This window comes from Vipera berus (assembly GCF_964194415.1).
Source record: "Vipera berus genome assembly, chromosome: 1".
Classification (NCBI taxonomy): Eukaryota; Metazoa; Chordata; class Lepidosauria; order Squamata; family Viperidae; genus Vipera; species Vipera berus.
Genome location: NC_138202.1, coordinates 255,489,667 through 255,511,591, shown reverse-complemented (window position 1 = coordinate 255,511,591; position 21,925 = coordinate 255,489,667). Strand labels below are relative to the sequence as shown.

General features: G+C 38.3%; 1 protein-coding gene across 7 annotated transcripts in view; it reads left to right on the top strand.

The window, feature by feature from the left end:
* The window catches only part of FYN (FYN proto-oncogene, Src family tyrosine kinase), a 120,740-nt gene that overhangs the window by 82,117 nt on the left and 16,698 nt on the right, over window positions 1–21,925 (top strand). For all 7 annotated transcript variants that reach the window (XM_081346425.1, XM_081346422.1, XM_081346424.1 and 4 more), the window contains 5 exons: window positions 9,469–9,726; window positions 11,595–11,691; window positions 14,073–14,171; window positions 15,987–16,090; window positions 16,615–16,764. In XM_081346425.1, coding sequence (XP_081202551.1) covers window positions 9,480–9,726; window positions 11,595–11,691; window positions 14,073–14,171; window positions 15,987–16,090; window positions 16,615–16,764 — 697 coding nt within the window. In that variant the 5' untranslated portion in view covers window positions 9,469–9,479. The remainder of the gene's footprint in view (window positions 1–9,468; window positions 9,727–11,594; window positions 11,692–14,072; window positions 14,172–15,986; window positions 16,091–16,614; window positions 16,765–21,925) is intronic.

The window sequence follows — 21,925 nt, the reverse complement described above, 5'->3', positions numbered from 1 at the left end:
AAGGGAACGTTTCATGCAAAAATGGGCATGATAAAGGACCAAAATGGCAGGGACCTAACAGAGGCAGAAGAGATTAAGAAGAGGTGGCAAAATTACACAGAAGAACTATACAAGAATGAGCTTAATGTCCCTGATAATCACAATGAGGTGGTCACTGACCTCGAGACAGACATCCTAGAATGTGAAGTGAAGTGGGCCTTAGAAAAGCTGAGCAACAACAAAGCTAGTGGAGGTGACAGTATTCCAGCTGAGCTATTCAAAATCTTAAAAGACAATGCAGTAAAAGTGCTACACTCAATTTGCCAGCAAATTTGGAAAACTCAACAGTGGCCACAGGATTGGAAAAGATCAGTTTACATTCCAATTCCAAAGAAAGGCAGTGCCAAAGAATGTTCAAACTATCGCACCATTGCACTCATTTCTCATGCTAGTAAAGTCATGCTTAAAATCCTACAAGCTAGACTTCAGCAGTATGTGGATCGAGAACTACCAGAAGTACAGGCCGGATTTCGAAGAGGCAGAGGAACTAGAGATCAAATTGCCAACATACGCTGGATCATGGAGAAAGCTAGGGAGTTCCAGAAAAACATCTACTTCTGCTTCATTGACTATGCTAAAGCCTTTGATTGTGTGGATCATAACAAACTGTGGCAAGTTCTTAAAGAGATGGGAGTACCAGACCATCTTATTTGTCTCTTGAGAAACCTATATGCAGGCCAAGAAGCAACAGTGAGAACTGGACACGGAACCACTGATTGGTTCAAAATTGGGAAAGGAGTCCGGCAAGGCTGTATACTGTCGCCCTGCCTATTTAACTTATATGCAGAGCACATCATGAGAAAGGCAGGGTTAGATGAATCAAAAGTTGGAATTAAGATTGCCGGAAGAAATATCAACAACCTAAGATACGCAGATGATACCACTCTAATGGCAGAAAGTGAAGAAGAACTAAAGAGCCTCTTGTTGCGGGTGAAGAAGGAGAGTGCAAAACTTGGGTTGAAACTTAACATTAAGAAAACCAAGATCATGGCATCCGGCCCTCTCAATTCCTGGCAAATAGATGGGGAAGAAATGGAGGTAGTGACAGATTTTATTTTCCTGGGCTCCAAGATCACTGCAGATGGGGACTGTAGCCAAGAAATTAAAAGACGCTTGCTCCTGGGGAGGAAAGCCATGGCAAATCTAGACAGCACACTAAAAAGCAGAGACATCACCCTGTCAACAAAAGTGCGTATAGTCAAGGCTATGGTCTTCCCAGTTGCAATGTATGGCAGTGAAAGTTGGACCATAAGAAAGGCTGAGCGCCAAAGAATTGAGGCCTTTGAACTATGGTGCTGGAGAAGACTCCTGCGAGTCCCTTGGACTGCAAGGCGATCAAACCGGTCAGTCCTAGAGGAGATCAATCCTGACTGCTCTTTAGAAGGCCAGATCCTGAAATTGAAACTCAAATACTTTGGCCACCTGATGAGAAGGAAGGACTCACTGGAGAAGAGCCTAATGCTGGGAAAGATTGAGGGCAATAGAAGAAGGGGATGACAGAGAATGAGGTGGCTGGATGGAGTCACTGAAGCAGTAGGCGTGAGCTTAAATGGACTCCAGAAGATGGTAGAGGACAGGAAGGCCTGGAGGAACGTTGTCCATAGGGTCGCGATGGGTCGGACACGACTTCGCAGCTAACAACAACAACAATGAATGTTCTTGTATATATATATTAATTTGCTACCAATTCGTGAATATCTGATAAAACGTATTACTACATTTTGTTGCGTATGCAATATTTTGATAGTTTTCATTGTTTGATATTTCATTTTTATTTTATTATTGTAAGTCATGCAAAGTCATCTGAGTTGAATGATTTATAATTGATTATAAATAAACATTATTTCCAAATAAGAATTCTCAGATAATTTGGCAATCATACACACACACACACACGTACACACACACACACACACACACACACACATGCCATTTGACATTCCTCAGATGCTTTGGATTATAACCTCCATGATTGACATGTTGACTGGAAATCTATACATGGTCTTTGCTTCAGTATATAGTGGTTAAAGCCTTTTAGAATATTTCTTTAGTATGTAATTTCTTGAAAGAATGCATGATCTACTCTAGTAGTCGGAAGTGAATGGATTTGTTGCCTGAAGGTGACTTGTCCCAGTGAGTTTTCTGCTTTGCGTGTACTTTTATTCTAACTTTGTAGTTTTGATATGTATGTAATTTGGGTTGTGCAAGTTTATCCTGTCCTACATAGTTGGGGCACTGCTTGCAAACATGCAAGAGCACAACATCTTAGCAGAAGATTCATTCGTGCACATTCCTTGCCTTACCACTGTGATAGGCTTTTTACTCTTTGTTGCAGGCAAGTTCTTCCAACAATGCCTCCATCTCAGTGTCAGCCTGTTGCTAAACCAGGCTAAAGTTGGATTGAGGTGAGCTGGCAGGAAATGCTGGTGTTTTCCCTGAAAATGGAACGTTCTATGTTGCAGAAAGGAGAAATGGAAGGTGATGACCTGCAAGGCTCCAGTTGATCTGTTGCCAGTTCCCCTTCTCTCCTTTGGCTTCAGGGCTCTGGGTCTCCATGACCATCTGTGCTTTAGCTCCTGGAAAGAATAGACCTTCATGTGGTAGCCATTTTTTTTTTCAGTAAGGGAAATATCAAGGTCTTCCACAAGGTCAATAATAACCTTTGTGCACAAAAAAAACAAAGAGATCAGCTACCCTAATTGGAGCTATGCATTAGCAAGATTCCCAATGGCAGTTCCTCCTTTCTCCTCATTCAAGTGCACCACTTCCCCTACTGTCCTCAAAGTTAATCCACTTCCTTCCAGACAGTGTAAATGTGGTGAGGCTGATCCCTTCCGATTCTCAGGAAGAGGGCATTCACTTTAGCTGCTACCAGTCTTCCTACAGAAAAGAAGAGGTAGTTGGATTGACTCTTTTGAGATGATAGTAGTGATAGGACTTGTAGCAAGTACTCTGCATAAGAATGAATTGGCTGTGACACTGCAAGGCAGACCTACTGTGCTATACCAGCAGCCTTCCTGCCAAAGCTCTTGATAGGAAGTCTCCGCCACTCTGATCTCAGACATCTGGCTGTAGGAATGCCTGGGGACAGTGCTTTTCCAGAAATCATACTTATCTCTCATCACAACAATGGGAGGACAGCAGACTGCTGGGTTGGCTAAGCCCAGAATGTGCTGTGTTATTGGACTCTTTATCTTTTGACTAGGCTGTTATTCCAAGCTTCAAGTGGGTAGAATTATTTGAGTATAACTTTTTTGTGGAGGGATTGGTATCCCAATTGAACTGCCTAAAATTGTAGCTTGTTTCTTGAATCAGAGCAAAAATAGCACCTGCTTCAATTGGACACTACTTGTTTGGCTTGTCTTTTCCTTGCTGTGAAGAATTGATGAACAGTGAGTGGGAAGAAACTAAGAGCAAGAGTTTATATAAACATTTATCTGGTTTTCAGTTATTTAGAAACTTATTTAACTCCAAACCTCTGCATTTCTAAAGAAGACACAATATGTTTTGTGGAGCTTTTTCTTCTAATTCTTGACTGTAACATTAAAGTGTTCATGATCAAACATATGAACAGCTGAAGTGTCTGAAAGATGATGACAATTTGCTTTTTGCAACATAAGTACATTGGCAAATAGAACATTTAAAATCTGGATGTCGTTGTAAGAGGTGGAATGTTGCTGATACCTAATTTTTGTCCATCTGCTCCTTTGCATGTTGTTGCATCATTCCAATCAGTATATCCATGTATTCTTGCATAAGGAGGCAATCTGTCACTTGCAGGGTAATTCTGTACAGTGTAGAATAGAACTTATTGCCTTAGGTAATACTTGTAGGATTTAACATACACACACACACATGCACAAACACACACCCTTCTACTGAATGCTCATTAGGAGTTATTTCTATGAAAATATATTGTAAGATTGCAGTTGTATGCTGCAGCTGCAGTCATATTATCACGTGGTTACAAAATTACTGCTTGATTTCATAAAGCAAACAGGCCCTGGAATTTATGAGGAAATACGTACAGTACTGTATTTCAGTATATCACTCAGTTTCATAATTTCTGTGGGCTTTAATTAGCACCTTCCTCGTTTTGCTTTGGAGAAGTAGATACAAATTGAACTTCTTTATACACTTATTTTGAAAAACCAATGTCATTTGCTAAAACAGTCATGCGACCCAGTCATGCCCAAATAATTAAGGGATGTGATAGTTTAGAACTACTGTACTGTACATCAAAATCTTATTTACCAGTTGTAGACGTAATGATTTTCAGATTTTATGAAATGATATCACCATCGTCCTGCTAAGCCATATGTTTCTAGCTTGCTAAAAGCTTGAAATGCCTGTAGACCATATGGTGATGTTTCTGATATGAAAACTGTAGCTCTGGCTGTTTAGAGCTCTGTGCTCTGTGCTACAGCTGAATAGAGGATGCATTTAAAATGACTTACACAAGCCCTGGAGTCATTTGGGATCCCATCCAGTAATACTTTTGTTACTTCCTCCACATTCTTAACTAAGCTTTCAATGATATCATGTATGGAGTTTTCAAGAAAAAAATGGATCACTTTTCTAATTCTTGGTTTGAAAAACAAAACATGTAGGTTACACCCTTTGTCACAAATTATGTAGTCCTCCAATCACGCTTTTAAAAATGCATTGCCTAGATATTGGAGCCAAGTTGAAAAAGACAACAGAAAAGGTGGGGGGGAATCTCTCCCATCAAACATTTCCATGTACTCCTCCATCTCTTTCACAGAAAATACATGCCAGCAAAAAAGGGAGAGATTTGGTTTGCAGTCCATTAATTAAATACCTATTTTGTACAGATAGGCTTTTATCTCTTTGAAATATTACTACTATTACTATCGTCACCATCCTCTCCATCATCATCTTTTATGGCTTGGAAGTTTTAGGTATATTCATTATTGGCATAACTTTTCTAAGGTCATACATTTTTGAAGAATTACTTTATTCTTTGCTTTCTTCCCTTCCCCGCCTTTTGGTAACTAGGAAGTTAATTCATTTTTGGTTGGCTCAGCAGGTGAATAATACATCTCTGGTCACATTCTCATCTTCCCCTGCAATAAACCATGTCCTTCTAAACTTCATCTTACAGAAGCTTTTCAGAAATCTATAAAGTATTGCGTGCAGATCGTGTGAAACCCAAAGGAAAAATTCCACGGATTATATCCCCAAATGGCTAAATGTAGGTGCTTTGTCAGAATTTTGTGGAAAGGTGACTCCTCAGGCCAGATTGCATCCAACTCAAGGGAGCATAAAAGACCTGTAATCTGAGATTGTGCTGCGCTGTTTCCCTCTTAATTTGTACAGTGACTAGGAGCCAGTGTGTGAGTCCATTTGTTTTTTGTTTTGTTTTCTTGGCTGATGTTTGCTTGCTGAGCACAAAGTCACAAGGGAAGGGGCTAAGGCTGCCTCTGCCTCACTCATCAGGAGACAGGCACTAGGTAAACGTTTCTTTCCCGGCCAACAGCTCAGTCTCATCCAGCACTCTTGGAAAAGGCCAAACTGGTTAGGAATTCATGACCAGAGTGAGCAAACAGGAGTGCGAAGAGGAAAACTTGGTGAGGAGGAAGAGCAGGGGAAGAAATTCTAATTACCCATCTTCAGAGTTCAGCTACAGGGTCAAGAGGTCAGGGTTCCACACTCTATAAAATTACTGTCTGCCATACGCACTAGCTTTTAGATTTATCAGTTCCTAAAGAAAAATACCCCTTCATGGATTACTGCCTTGTCCTGGCGAAGGGGCTTGCGTAATTCAGTGAAGCTATGAGCTATGCCGTGCAGGGCCATCCAAGACGAACAGGTCATAGCAGAGAGTTCTGACAAAACGTGATCCACTGGAGAAGGAAATGGCAACCCACTCCACTATCTTTGCCATGAAAACCCCATGGACAGTACCAAAAGGCAAAAGGTATGACGCTGGAAGATGAGCCCCTCAGATCGGAAGGCGTCCAATATGCTACTGGGGAAGAGCAAAGGGCTAGTACTAGTAGCGCCAGAAAGAATGAAGCGACTGGGCCAAAGCCGAAAGGACGCTCAGCTGTGGATGTATCTGGTGGTGAAAGGAAAGTCCGATGCTGTAAAGATTTTTTCTCCATAGGAACCTGGAATGTAAGATCCATGAATCAAGGAAAGCTGGACGTGGTCAAACAAGAGATGACAAGACTGAACATCGACATCTTAGGTATCAGCGAACTAAAATGGACAGGAATGGGTGAATTTAATTCAGATGACCATCAGGTATACTACTGTGGGCAAGAATCCCTCAGAAGAAATGGAGTAGCCTTCATAGTCAATAAAAGAGTAGGAAAAGCAATACTGGGATACAATCCTCAAAATGACAGAATGATCTCAGTTCAAATCCAAGGCAAACCATTCAATATTACAGTAGTCCAACTCTATGACCCAACCACCAGTGCTGAAGAGGATGAAATTGACCGATTCTATGAAGCCCTACAGCACCTTATAGAACTAACAACAAAAAATAATGTCCTTATCATCATGGGGGATTGGAATGCTAAAGTAGGAAGCCAAAAGATAACCGGAATAACAGGCAAGTTTGGCCTTGGAGTACAAAATGAAGCAGGGCACAGGGTGATAGAATTTTGTCAAGAGAATACGATGGTCATAGCAAACACTCTTTTCCAACAACCCAAGAGACAGCTCTACACATGGACATCACCAGACAGTCAACACAGAAATCAGATTGACTATATGCTCTGCAGCCAAAGATGGAGAAGCTCTATACAGTCAGTAAAAACAAGACCAGGAGCTGACTGTGGCTCAGACCATGAGCTTCTCATTGCAAAGTTTACGCTTAAACTGAAGAAAGTAGGGAAAAGCACTAGGCCACTCAGGTATGAATTAAATCATATCCCTGTTGAATATACAGTAGAGGTGACAAATAGATTTAAGGAATTAGATGTGATAGAGTGCCTGAAGAACTATGGACAGAGGTTTGCAACATTGTTCAAGAGGTAGCAACCAAAACCATCCCAAAGAAAAAGAAATGCAAGAAAGCAAAATGGCTGTCTGATGAAGCTTTGCAAATAGCTGAGGACAGGAGGGAAGCAAAAGGCAAGGGAGAAAAAGAAAGATACACCCAATTGAATGCAGAATTCCAGAGAATAGCTAGAAGAGATAAGAATGCCTTCTTAAATGAACAGTGCAAAGAAATAGAAGAAAACAATAGAATAGGGAGGACCAGAGATCTTTTCAAGAAAATTGGAGAGATGAAGGGAATGTTTAATGCAAAAATGGGCATGATAAAGGACCAAAATAGCAGGGACCTAACAGAGGCAGAAGAGATTAAGAAGAGGTGGCAAAATTACACAGAAGAACTATACAAGAATGAGCTTAACATCCCTGATAACCATGATGAGATGGTCACTGATCTCGAGCCAGACATCCTAGAATGTGAAGTGAAGTGGGCCTTAGAAAAGCTGAGCAACAACAAAGCTAGTGGAGGTGACAGTATTCCAGCTGAGCTATTCAAAATCTTAAAAGATGATGCAGTAAAAGTGCTACACTCAATTTGCCAGCAGATTTGGAAAACTCAACAGTGGCCACAGGATTGGAAAAGATCAGTTTACATTCCAATTCCAAAGAAAGGCAGTGCCAAAGAATGTTCAAACTGTCCCACCATTGCACTCATTTCACATGCTAGTAAAGTTATGCTTAAAATCCTACAAGCTAGACTCCAGCAGTATGTGGATCGAGAACTACCAGAAGTACAGGCAGGATTTCGAAGAGGCAGAGGAACTAGAGATCAAATTGCTAACATGCGCTGGATCATGGAGAAAGCCAGAGAGTTCCAGAAAAACATCTACTTCTGCTTCATTGACTATGCTAAAGCCTTTGATTGTGTGGATCATAACAAACTGTGGCAAGTTCTTAAAGAGATGGGAGTACCAGACCATCTTATTTGTCTCTTGAGAAACCTATATGTGGGCCAAGAACCAACAGTGAGAACTGGGCACGGAACCACTGATTGGTTCAAAATTGGGAAATGAGTCCGGCAAGGCTGTATACTGTCGCCCTTCCTATTTAACCTATATGCAGAGCACATCATGAGAAAGGCAGGGCTAGATGAATCAAAAGTTTGAATTAAGATTGCCGGAAGAAATATCAACAACCTAAGATATGCAGATGATACCACTCTAATGGCAGAAAGTGAAGAAGAACTAAAGAGCCTCTTGTTGCGAGTGAAGAAGGAGAGTGCAAAAGTTGGGTTGAAACTTAAGATTAAGAAAACCAAGATCATGGCATCCGGCCCTCTCAATTCCTGGCAAATAGATGGGGAAGAAATGGAGGTAGTGACAGATTTTATTTTCCTGGGCTCCAAGATCACTGCAGATGGGGACTGTAGCCAAGAAATTAAAAGACGCTTGCTCCTCGGGAGGAAAGCCATGACAAATCTAGACAGCACACTAAAAAGCAGAGACATCACCCTGTCAACGAAAGTGCGTATAGTCAAGGCTATGGTCTTCCCATTTGCAATGTATGGCAGTGAAAGTTGGACCATAAGAAAGGCTGAGCGCCAAAGAATTGAGGTCTTTGAGCTATGGTGCTGGAGAAGACTCCTGCGAGTCCCTTGGACTGCAAGGCGATCAAACCAGTCAGTCCTAGAGGAGATCAACTCTGACTGCTCTTTAGAAGGCCATATCCTGAAGCTAAAACTCAAATACTTTGGCCACCTAATGAGAAGGAAGCACTCACTGGAGAAGAGCCTAATGCTGGGAAAGGTTGAGGGCAAGAGAAGAAGGGGATGACAGAGAATGAGGTGGATGGATGGAGTCACTGAAGCAGTAGGCTTGAGCTTAAATGGACTCCAGAAGATGGTAGAGGACAGGAAGGCCTGGAGGAACATTGTCCATAGGGTCGCGATGGGTCGAACAGGACTTTGCAGCTAACAACAAGCACAAAGAAAATAATACCATTGTCAACAACATGAGCATAGAAAGTCTGTAAGGTGTGAAGGTTTTTTCCAGTCTATTGTACAGCGTATGAAATCTATGATTCCCTGCCTTTTGAACATGTCAAATAATATTAATAACATTAATATCCGAAGCCATAATTGGCACTGATAAAATATCCACTTTTGCCCTCATGGCAGCAAAAATGGAGTTGGCATAAACTGAACTGGTATATTTAGCCCCACAGAAATGTGATATCCTTTCATACTTACAATTTGAAGTTCAAACGCTATCTCTGTAGTCGAAGAATTTTTTTTTATTAGAATTCACCCCAATAAAAGTTAGCCTCATTTTAGCAATTGGATGCCTAGGTATTACCCCCCCCCCATGACTCTAATTCTATCACTCCTGAATATGCATGTGTTGTATGCTTTAGTTGAAATGTATAAGCATCATACTGTATATTTTATTTTAATTTTTGCAGGATTTTAGATAATGGGCTGTGTGCAATGTAAGGATAAAGAAGCAACAAAACTGACCGACGAGAGGGATGGTAGTTTAAACCAGAGTTCAGGTTATCGCTATGGAACAGATCCTACCCCCCAGCATTACCCAAGTTTTGGTGTGACTTCAATTCCAAACTACAACAATTTTCCCACAGCTGGAGGACAAGGATTGACGGTCTTCGGTGGTGTTAATTCTTCATCACATACTGGTACATTGCGTACAAGAGGAGGAACAGGTGAATAACAGCAACAAGAGCAACTGAATCCATTCCTTTCCTAAAGCATGTTTATGTTCCTCAATAAGTGTATATTTCTTCTTTAAATCCCTTTGCCTTTATCTCAGACATATTTCTTGTACTTGATGAAAGTATTATCAGGGTTCGCCAGTGCATGAATTCAGATATGCACATACTTACTATTCATACTCTGACATTATTGTTTGTTACTCTACTGACACAAAAGTCAGTCATATAGGTTTAGTAGATATTATTTTCTCATCATGTATGTTCAATATACCAAGCCCAACATTCTTACAGAATCAGTTCTCACACAAGTTTTTGAAATATATATATATATATATATATATATATATATATATATATATATATATATATATATATATATATATATATATATATATATAACACAAACATATCTCAAAAAATAAAGGGAACACACACACACACACATATATATATATATATATATATATATATATATATATATATATATATATATATATATATATATATATAACACAAACATATCTCAAAAAATAAAGGGAACACAAGATAAGACATCCTACTATTAAATACAGTACATTGTGTTGTTTAAGTGTTCCCTTTATTTTTTTGAGCAGTATATATATATTCTTCTAGATTTAAGGTTTAATTTTCTATAACTTCTGAAGCAGCATAAGAGGTGAAAGGCTATATAGATAATAACATTTGAAATTCATTATGTTTGTTGCTGATACCAGCCATAAAATTAATAAGGTAAAGGTTCCCCCGCACATGCGTGCTAGTCATTTCTGATTCTAGGGGCCGGTGCTCATCTCCGTTTCAAAGCCGAAGAGCCAGCGCTTGTCCGAGGACGTCTCTGTGGTCGTGGCCGGCATGACTAGACGCCAAAGGCGCACGGAACGCTGTTACCTTCCCACCGTAGTGGTCCCTATTTTTCTACTTGCATTTTTACGTGCTTTCGAACTGCTAGGTTGGCAGAAGCTGGGACGAGTAACAGGCGCTCGCTCACTCTGTTACGCGGCACTCGGGATTCGACCCGCCAAACTGCTGACCTTCTGATCGACAAGCTCAACATCCTAACCCACTGAGCCACTGCATCCCTTATAAAATTAATAGATAGTCCTAAATAAAATATCAGTGTATGCATTAACCCACGCACAATAAGTTGTGTGACACAAGCAGGCCAATACACTAAGCCATTAACCATGATTTACAAATCACAAATCACAGTATGCTCCTGCAACATACAATGCCAAAGCCAAACCAACCATATTATTATTTTGTATGGTGTATGATACTATTCCCATAGATATCCAGAACAGAGAGATGTTGTTTGTTTCTTAGGTTTATATTCCATGGTCATCTAATGATGTGGTGTGCTTATGATGCTTGTGAGCTCATTATTAAGTTGTGTTCTTGGATATAAATATACTCCTAGAAGTTGTCAGTTTAGCTTGCAGCATGCCAAGATACGATTTATTAATTCAAATGGGGGAGGCAAAGAGCCTCACAGATATGGTAGTAATAAATTTGTTTAATACACTAAATAAATGATGAGCCTGACCCAGCACCAAAAAAATATCCACTGGCACATTGGTGCCCTGCAAACCACATTAGAATCTCCAGTCCTGCTGGACAACATTGATCAAAGATAATACATACAAAGCAGTTTAGAAAAAGATAATATTAGAATTTAGGTAGTATGTATATAACCAAATGTTTTGGGCCTCCTATGCAAAATGCTGTATAAAAAATAAAAAGAGGTTAAAATTTATCTTCCATTATGAAAAAAATGAAATATTTTTTTTAAAAAAACACTCTGATTTGTAAAAGTTGCATTCAATTTTACTCTCTTTCTATAGGCGTAACTCTTTTTGTAGCTCTATATGATTACGAAGCAAGAACAGAAGATGATTTAAGTTTTCATAAAGGAGAAAAATTCCAGATACTTAACAATTCGTAAGTTCTGTTTACTATATATTTACTGTTTAATGCCTTGATAGTTTGTTCCCTAGATAGAAATGATATATTAAATTCCTGTGTATATGAATTTTTAAAATGTGTACAGGTACTCCTTGACTTACGACCACAATTGAGCCCAAAATTTCCATTGCTAAGCAAGATAGTTAAGTGCGTTTTGTCCCATTTTATGACCATTCTTGCCACAGTTGTTTTAGTAACAAGGTTATTAAGTGAATCTGGCTTCCCCATTGAGTTTACTTGTCAGAAAGTCGCAAAAGGTGACCCTGGGATATGACCGTCATAAATACATGCCAGTTGCTAAGCATCCATATTTTTTAACGTGACCATGGAGATATTGCAACAGTCATAAGTGTGAAAAATGGTTGTAAGTCACTTTTTCAGTGCTTTTGTAACTTTAAACAATCACTAAACAAATGACTGTAAGTCGAGGACTACCTGTAACGTATCATATTAGGATCATCTGTTTCAATTTATAACTGTTTAAGAAAGAACATAGGTTATTATTGTGACAAATGTAAGCTGAATTAAAGTAATTGAAGATTATACAGAGCTAATTTCTGCCATTGAGAGACATTTCATATCAGGCAGGACATTTAGATTACTGATTGTTTAAGCTAATAAAAGAGGAGAGAAAATAGTTACTTGTTAATTATGTAAAGAGCTGGAACTATTGCTACTGTTACTTTGATGACAGTAATCACTGTTACTGTTTATCAGTGAATATCTGAGTAGAAATCTTATAAATAAATAAAACCAGTAATATTGTAGATGTCTGATGTATGTAAAGAGGGACGGATAACATGGGAGTGGGGGAAAGGAGTTAAATTAATTTGCTCCCTACATCTTCATGTCTTTTTAAATTTATTGCCATTCATCTAAATTGTATGCTACCATCAGAACAAAAGGCAAGAGATGTTCACTCTTACATTATTTCTATAATTGATGAGAAGAGCTTTGGAACTGAGTTGCTGAATGCACTATAAAGCACATCATCCAATATTGTACAATGAACTTCGTTGGTCATTGGTTATAAATATACTGATTGATTGATCATAGAACAGAAAGAATCTGACATTCCAGAGATGGGGCTGACAAAATCTGCATCATGATGCAAACTCCATGCCTCAAATAGATTTTATGATCTAATGTTTTGTTGTTTTGATGCTATTGTAGTTAATTATGGACGTCTATGAAGAGGAATAATCTGAACCTTCCATCTCTCATCTTTTAGCTGGCCTTTACTGTCTAGGATTAATATTTCTGTCCCAGAATGACAATTAAAATAAATGTAGAAGTACTGAAAACATGGCCTTTAAGAATCAGTGTTTCTAAAAATTCAGTGTTTATTTTAAATACTTTAAATATTTATTTTAAAAACCTACAGTTTTAAAATATTCCTTAAATGCATCATGTGCTTTTCATGTATTTAATGGCAATTCCATCCTTGCAATATTAACAAAGATTCTGTAAATCAAAACAATATCTTTCCAAAGATAACTGGCGGATTATAAAACTGAAATAAAAAACAAGGTAATTTGTGGAATATTCTGCGATTCTTTGTGGCTAAATATCATTGCTGGTTGAAAGAAAATTTACTTTAAGAAGAATAGCATGTTCATAATCATATTTTGCTTAAATTTTCATTTAATATCTGATTTTCCTTATGCCTCAAATGGTCCTGATGAAGATAAAGATAACATAATTGAATAATAAGCAATTTTATTACAGTTTTCTAAATCTGCAGTTGGGCTATCCAGATGTACATAACAGTACATTGTATACAATTAATTTTAGTTTTTATTGGGGATATTGAATGTAGTAAAGTTATCCATATTTATATTGGCAAAAATACCCAAAGGATGCCTAATCATTTTTTCCCATGTTGTGCTGGATCTTTTTTTTTAAATTCTAGTTTCTTTTTTAAAGTTCAACTTTAAACATTTTCAGTCTTTTGTCAGTCATTTTAGAGTGCAGTAGTTTGAAAGTCGATGAAGTTCACAAGCATGCATTTTTTTCAACAGAGCTGTGGAATCCACCCACACTGATACATTCTTTTAACATGGAAGCAAACTGTACAAACACAGTAATACCAGTTAATGCTTGCTTTCTCTGTTTTCTGAATGAATCTCTGTTATAACATGGCACAAACTGCAGTGCTTATGGCTGTTATAAAAGATCTCCATCTAGTGGAATTTCTGGGCAATAGTAACAAAAGAAAAATGCATTCCATTGTCTGTTTCTTTAATTATGAATGCTCAAAAAGGATGGAGTCCTTTACTGAACCAGGACCAAGGTAGGCAAATTATGATGGCTATCTTTAAAACAATGTTCTGTTTTTTCTAACTCTTGCTTTGCAGGGAAGGAGATTGGTGGGAAGCCCGATCCCTGACTACTGGAGAAACTGGTTATATTCCCAGTAATTATGTGGCTCCAGTTGACTCCATCCAAGCAGAAGAGTATGTATTTTAAAAAATAAAAATAAAAAAAAATACGATTGTTTTGGATAGAGAGAAGTTGAAACTGTGGTGACTTTCAAGGAATTACACATTACATTAGCTTCCTTTTTCAACTATACTTGCTAAATACTTGGGTAATTAAAAGAAAGATGGGGGAAAAACTGAGCTAGCTTTTACCAGATCAGAGTAGAAATATTCAGAATCTTCTGGTTTAGAAGTATAACCTTTCTCGTGTACTGGGTTTAAGCATACTAAGATTGTGAAGGTTTTATTTTAGTTAACTGGCCGGAGCTCAATTCATAATAAAGGCAGATGGAACAACATTTATTATTTCAGTTTTTAAATATGAACACTAAAGGAAATATTGAAGCCTTTCTAAAGACATTATTTGAATAAACATGAACTCCTAGACCTACAATGCTATATAGAATAGAATAGAATAGAATAATAACTTTATTGTCATTTTGAATGTACACTAATTGGCATACATTAAAATGAAATTTCATTGCATTTCATTGCATTCAGGGTCACCACCTCCGATATACGCTGCATAAATATGACAATAAATAAATACAGAATTATGCATATACCCACATATATGACACAGAGAAACAACAGTCTAGTTCGGGTTATGTATACATGTGCAAGGCAAAAAAAAGATATTTTTTTCTATAATTTATCATGCAACCGCACGAGTCGTCTTGGGAGTTTCCCGATACTCCCATGTTACACCTTTGCTCCGCGAGCTGCATTGGCTACCGGTTGCTCTCCGGGTGAGGTTCAAGGTGTTAGTTATGACTTACAAAGCCCTTCATGGCATGGGTCCGGATTACCTACGGCAACACCTGTGACCGGCGTCAACTTCCCTCCGTCCAGTGCGCTCCCACAGAGAGGGCCTCCTCAGGGTGCCGCCGATCAAAGAATGCCGATTGGTGACCCCCAGGGGGAGAACGTTCTCTGTGGGTGCGCCAGACCTGTGGAACCGCTTACCGGTTGAGCTCCGGACGGCCCCCGACCTTCGCTCCTTCCGGCGCGATCTTAAAACATTCTTTTTCGAACAAGCTGGCCTGGTCTGACGGGATGGGGTTGGGTTTTTAAAACTAGTTTTAACTTAATATGTATTGATTTTATGGGCATGATGTTTAATGGTTTTTTAATTTTTGTATTTGATCTTTATTGTGTATTGCCCTGTTCACCACCCTGAGTCCTTTGGGAGAAGGGCGGTATAGAAATCAAATTATTAAATTAAATTAAATTAAATTAAATTAAATTAAATTAAATCAGAAATACTTTTTTGCATTGGATTCTGCTGTGCAGTGCTTTACATTAAATTGTGATTAGGATTACATGATCATACGTAATCAATTGTCAATGGACCATTCAGAGCAGGGGTGTCAAACTGCCGGCCCATGGGCTGGACACGTCACGTAGAAGCCGTGCCCACCCCATTGGCGGCAATGGCAAAACTGTCCTGATAACGTCGCGCAACATCATGTGATGTCGCAAGTTTGACATCTCTCATTCAGAGTATGCCTATCAGTGTGCAAATTAATCTGACTACAGTTGCCAACCTTTTATGTGCTCATCGTTTCTCAGGAATCATTATTAGTAATTGGCTCCCTTCTGCTTGTACATAATTATTAGATATAAATGCTTTACTGCTGGGATAAGTCTGTATGTAAGTGTGCTGAAGATACAAGAAAAACTTGAATGATCTTCACAGATGGTCTTTACGCAAGCTTAATTGTTTTATATCCTTAAAAAAACAAGTCCGCTTCCAGTTTGAAACCTTTTGTTTCTGGCATGTTTGTTCAGATGGTACTTTGGGAAACTTGGACGAAAAGATGCTGAGAGGCAGCTACTGTCCTTTGGAAATCCACGCGGAACCTTCTTGATTCGTGAAAGTGAAACCACCAAAGGTAATGTTTTAATTAAAAAGCAGAGTAAAAGCATCGGTGAAGGTAATGAGACATGCTCAGATGAAACAAAAAATACCATAAACAGATTATTTTTTTCATAATAATTTAAATTCAGCAAAACCTATTAGATAAACATCACATTCAGTTTATAGAATCTGTGCTGGGTGTGATTGTGTCTTACATAAAGAAAAATAGCATCTAACTTTTGACTTGACTTTTCAGAAGTGCTTATTTTTCAAATTCTGCTCTGAAAATTGAAAGTTGCAAACGATGGTAAGGAGATCTAATTCTGAATATAGCTGAAGTATAAAGAATTTTAAAAGGTCCTCTAAATTGTTGAGCAGTTCAGAATTACTGTTAAATGTTGTGCCTTTAAAAAGGCCTTTCCTGCTTTCCTTAAATTCAAAAAATTATACTGGATACTCCATTTTTATAGTAACGTGCTACCAAAATAATTTAAATTATTTCTGGTTAGAATATTCTATTTTTTTATTTACATGTATCTTTTACTTTTCTTATTATAGGTGCCTATTCATTGTCCATTCGTGATTGGGATGATATGAAAGGTGATCATGTCAAACATTATAAAATCCGTAAGCTTGACAGTGGAGGATATTATATTACAACCAGGGCACAGTTTGAAACTCTTCAACAACTAGTTCAGCATTATTCAGGTAACCTTGAAAATTCAGTTGTTAAATAAATTCAGTCTCCTTAAAATAAACCTACTACTGATATAACGCCTCCCTATTAACTTTTGTTAAATAGAAAGTGTTAATTAAATTAGAGTCTTCTTTTTTCTTTTGGTCTTTAGTTTGGAGATAGATGAATCTCTTATATTATCAGAACACATAAAGATTCACCATTTTAAAATATGACTTTCATTATATAAACCTCAGAGCATTTCTGTACAACATAAGCTTCATTAGCCATTTTTTGATAACTGCATGGTTTTTCAGTATAAACCACTTTATCTGCAAAGTACATTTTGGGTAATCTATTAATATAATGCATAAATTGGTTTCTTATAGTCACATCTTGATACTGGATTTCCCAAAATTCACCACTGCTTTCATGTTAACATCTTAAACTAAATTTTAGAACTCTGAGGGCTTGAAGGCATAAACTCGTGAAACTAAAAAGGTGAGGGAGTCCTTATTATAGTATTGAGTTTTTAAATATCTCTGTGGCTTCCCTTCTATTTCCAATAAAATTAATTTGTCTCCCCTCCATCCCAAAATTCTGCCACACAATTTTAGTCTTTCTTGGGAAATAGAAATCTTTTTCCTAGAAAAGATACATTCTGATTTTTTTAAAGGATGCATACATTTTATCCCTAGGTTTAACTCTAATTAGTCATCTTAGTAATATTGACTTTAATGATGCTGGAATTTGTAGGCCTTTTTGCTATAACTTATGGCACTTAAGAGAAATCTCCATTCACCTATCATCGGGATACTTGACCTGGCCTAATCACTTGCTTAGTTCTTGAATTTTGTGTAGTTGTTCGCATATTTCTGTTAAGAAATTATGCACCTAACAGCCGTTCCCTCATTCTCTGCAATGCTGGGATTGAAGCTGACAGTAAACAAATCAGGATCGGATAGAAGAAATTGCTCTTGTCAGCTCATGCCACCTTATAAGTAAGTGACAGAACATTCCTCCTTCCTTCCAGTGACCCTCATCATCACCTCATTATACTTGTATATTCTGATTGGGTACATCTTGTACAATTTAGCACAAGCATTCCACAAATATTATATTTCTCCCTTTTTCTCTATTTGACAGCTAGGGCTATAAACAGTGCTGAAATAGAAAGCCTTTAGTTCATGCTCATTGCTTGATATGGCTAAGATTCAACCATACTTAGTCTTGTATTTATGCAAAGATGGTTCTGTTGTTTTGTTGCTGAGTTTTGTGTGTGTGTGTGTGTGTGTGTGTGTGTGTGTGTGTATTTGTGTAATTGTTGACTCACAACAACAGCCTAGATTAATCTTTGCAGTTTTCCTGGTAAGGTTTTTTGGAAGTCATTTGCCACTAGCTTCTTCCTTGAGCTAAAAGAAAGTGATTGACCAGTGTGGCCCAACGGGACTGCAATTCATAGTCTCCTAGTTTTTAGCCTGTTCCACTGTACCAAAGGTAGTATATGGCACATTAAAATTACAGAGCGGACTGTAATTGTTTTTAGAATTGTTTTTAGGTAAAAAAAACAACAACAAACCACATTCCTAGAAACACCTAATTTTTTTCTTCATCTAGTGAGCAAATATTGATACTAATAGGGGTTACATGTAAACAAATTATAAAACTACACTCTTAATTGTTTTAGACAGTTGTGGATAATAAATGCATTTATACTTCCTGTATCTTGAGCAGTAATCCATAGTTTTTATTCTAGCACTGGGAGATATCCAGTTTCTTGCAAATAGACTTCTTTTCATTTAACAAAATTGCTCCTTCCCCTGAAAGACTCTAATTGCCCTCTTCCAATTAAAAGGTTCCTAAACACTTCTGAGAACACATAGCATGCTAAGGGGGGGGGGGGGAATCTTGTCCTCCTCATTTCACTGAATGTAGGCGGTATTAATTGGCTAATTACTATCTACTCTTATCCACTGTTGTAAAATAAGTAAAAATGCATGTTTCTAGGACAATTTGTTTTTTTAAAAATAGCCTTCTTATGTCTTAGAATGGTCATGTGTTATTGTGTGCATGCATACAATATTCTGTGCAAAGTTCTTAACATTCCAGATACTTAGAAATATATTTACTTATTCTAAGAATGTTCAATATTTAAACCGTTTTTTAAATTGTTTTAGAAGTTAATGAGTTTAGCAATATTTTTGAACTATTTTATCTTTTTAGTAACATTATTCAATATTCATTTGCCTATATTCAGGCACATTTAAACATTCTTCTCTTTTTGCTCGCCCAAGGATGTATGCTAACTAGAATGTATTTATACATTCATGCTTCATCTATTGTTTAATACATTAATTAATACTGCATGAAACTTTCAGATGTTGTCTCCTTGCTCTCTATTGCATCAAAGATAGAGCTATTATGCTTCCATGTATTCTGCCCACTTGCATCTTTCCACGTCTAATAATTTGTTTCTTTTTTTATCTCATTTTTTTTCTATTGCCATAATATTGAAGTAATCCATGACATATTTTTGTTACTAGTTGGACAAATTGCTACTTAAAAGGTATATGCTTCTCCAGGAGTATCATTTATCAACCTGGTACCATCCACTTGTTCAGATAGCAAAATATGTAATTTCCTAGCAGTATTTCTAGAGCAGAGGTCCCCAACCGGGCACCAGGGACCGGTTACGTGGAGAATGGTTTTACATGGACCAGAGGGGGCATGGTTTTGTGTGCTGCCTGCATCTCGCAAATGGGGCTTTGCTTGTTTGTGCGGCCCAGTTGCTGGCATGCCGCGGCCCGGTACCAGTCTATGGACTGGGAGTTGGGGACCCCTGCTCTAGAGGCTATCAGAATCCAGAATGCCAATCTAGAGATTTGCCTGAAAGTTTTATCAAGCAATCCATAATTGCCAGAGAACAGTGAGTGAATAGGAGACAAAATTAATGACGGGCCTGTTGAGGGTATTTTGGTCATGGCCAATTACATCATCAGGTAAGATCCTGACAAAAACCGATGGTTTTTACCAATTGTGTATTTGCTTTATGCCATTCCAGCTGTTTTTAACAGAGGTGCTCTACAAAAGAAGCAGGATTTCATCTTCAGTAAATAAAATCTTAGTGTCAGCCATTGATTGCTTTCTGCTTCATCTCTGGGCTCTGTTCTGGGCCCAGTGCTCTTCAATATCTTCATTAACGATTTGGATGAGGGGATAGATGGGGAACTCATCAAATTTGCAGACGACACCAAGCTGGCAGGAATAGCCAATACTCCAGAAGATAGGCTTAAAATACAGGAGGATCTGGACAGACTCAAACACTGGGCGCTATCTAACAAAATGAAATTCTATGGTGAAAAAAGTAAGGTTCTACATTTAGGCAGGAAAAATCAAATGCACAGGTATAGTATAGGTGGTACCTTGCTCAATAGTAGTAACTGTGAGAGGGATCTCGGAGTCCTAGTAGACAATCACTTCAATATGAGCCAGCAGTGTGCTGCAGCTGCCAAAAAAGCCAACACAGTGCTAGGCTGCATTAACAGAGGGATAGAATCAAGATCAAGTGAAGTACTAATACCACTTTACAATGCTTTGGTAAGGCCACACCTGGAATACTGCATCCAGTTTTGGTCACCATGATGTAAAAAAGATGTCGAGACTCTAGAAAGGGTACAGAGAAGAGCAACAAAGATGATTGGGGGACTGGAGGCTAAAACATATAGGGAACTGTTGCTGGAATTGGGTATGTGTAGTTTAACGAAGAGAAGAGTGAGGGGTGACATGATAGCAGTTTTCCAATATCTCAGGGGCTGCCACAAAGAAGAGGAAGTCAAGCTATTCTCCAAAGCACCTGAAAGCAGGACAAGAAGCAATGGATGGAAACTAGTCAAGGAGAGAAGCAACCTAGAACTAAGGAGAAACTTCCTGACAGTTAGAATAATTAACCAGTGGAACAACCTGCCTCCAGAGGTGGAGGTTTTTAAGAAGAGACTGGACAGCCATTTGCCTGAAATGGTATAGGGTTTCCTGCCTGAGCAGGGGATTGGACTAGATGACCTCCAAGGTCCCTTCCAACTTATTATTATTATTATTATAAGCTACCTTAGTAAATCACCACCAGCTTTCCTTTCCCCTGCCCTCTTAAAATTTCTTCATATATCATGAAAAAAACAGAGAGACTTAGGTTGACTTGACTGAGAGATTGTTTTGTTCCTATTGAAGCATTCAGACCACAGTAATGAATAAAAACATTTTAGGATAATAGTGTTAAAAGTTCATACTGGGCCCAAGATGATTTGAACATGCTCAGAAACATGCCACAGTATCTAAGACTTATGTTATGACTCTGCTTCTGTTACCCTAACCAGGTTTTAGCATTCATTAATCTCATGGTAGGTGTGATAAAAATAATTCTGTCGTGCCATAGTCCAATTTGGAAAAAAGAGAATGCTTGGGTCTTGTTACCAAAAAGAATAGGAAGGCTAAGAATCCTTTATTTAGTCACAGTACAGTAGAAGAGATAGGATAAATCAGCCTATAGAATCTCTAGCAAACATCAAGTCTCTTCTGGGAAATTGGGGAAGGGTACAACAATGAAGGGGACGCGGTGGCTCAGTGGGTTAGGACGCTGAGCTTGTCGATCAGAAGGTCGGCAGTTTGGCGGGTCAAATCCCGAGTGCTGCGTAGCAGAGTGAGCGCCTGTTACTCGTCCCAGCTTCTGCCAACCTAGCAGCTCGAAAGCATGTAAAAATGCAAGTAGAAAAATAGGGACCACTATGGTGGGAAGGTAACAGCATTCCGTGCGCCTTTGGTGTCTAGTCATGCCGGCCACATGACCACGGAGACATCCTCGGACAAGCGCTGGCTCTTCGGCTTTGAAACGGAGATGAGCACCGGCCCCTAGAGTCGGAAACAACTAGCACGCATGTGCGGGGGAACCTTTACCTTTACCTTTACAACAATGAAATAAGAAAGCAGTAGCCTCGGGCTACCTTAATATTTTATTAGAATATATGATGTGCCCTACATATTTCCAAAACAGCTTATTGTGATGGCAGTAGTTGAACTGCCATCAAAATACAAATGCTAACAACACAAAGCAACTGTGTTGGTGGCTCCAAGTTTAATCCAGACACAGTTAAAATCAGTAACTTAAATCTATAAAACTGAATCAAATGTGAACCTGATAGC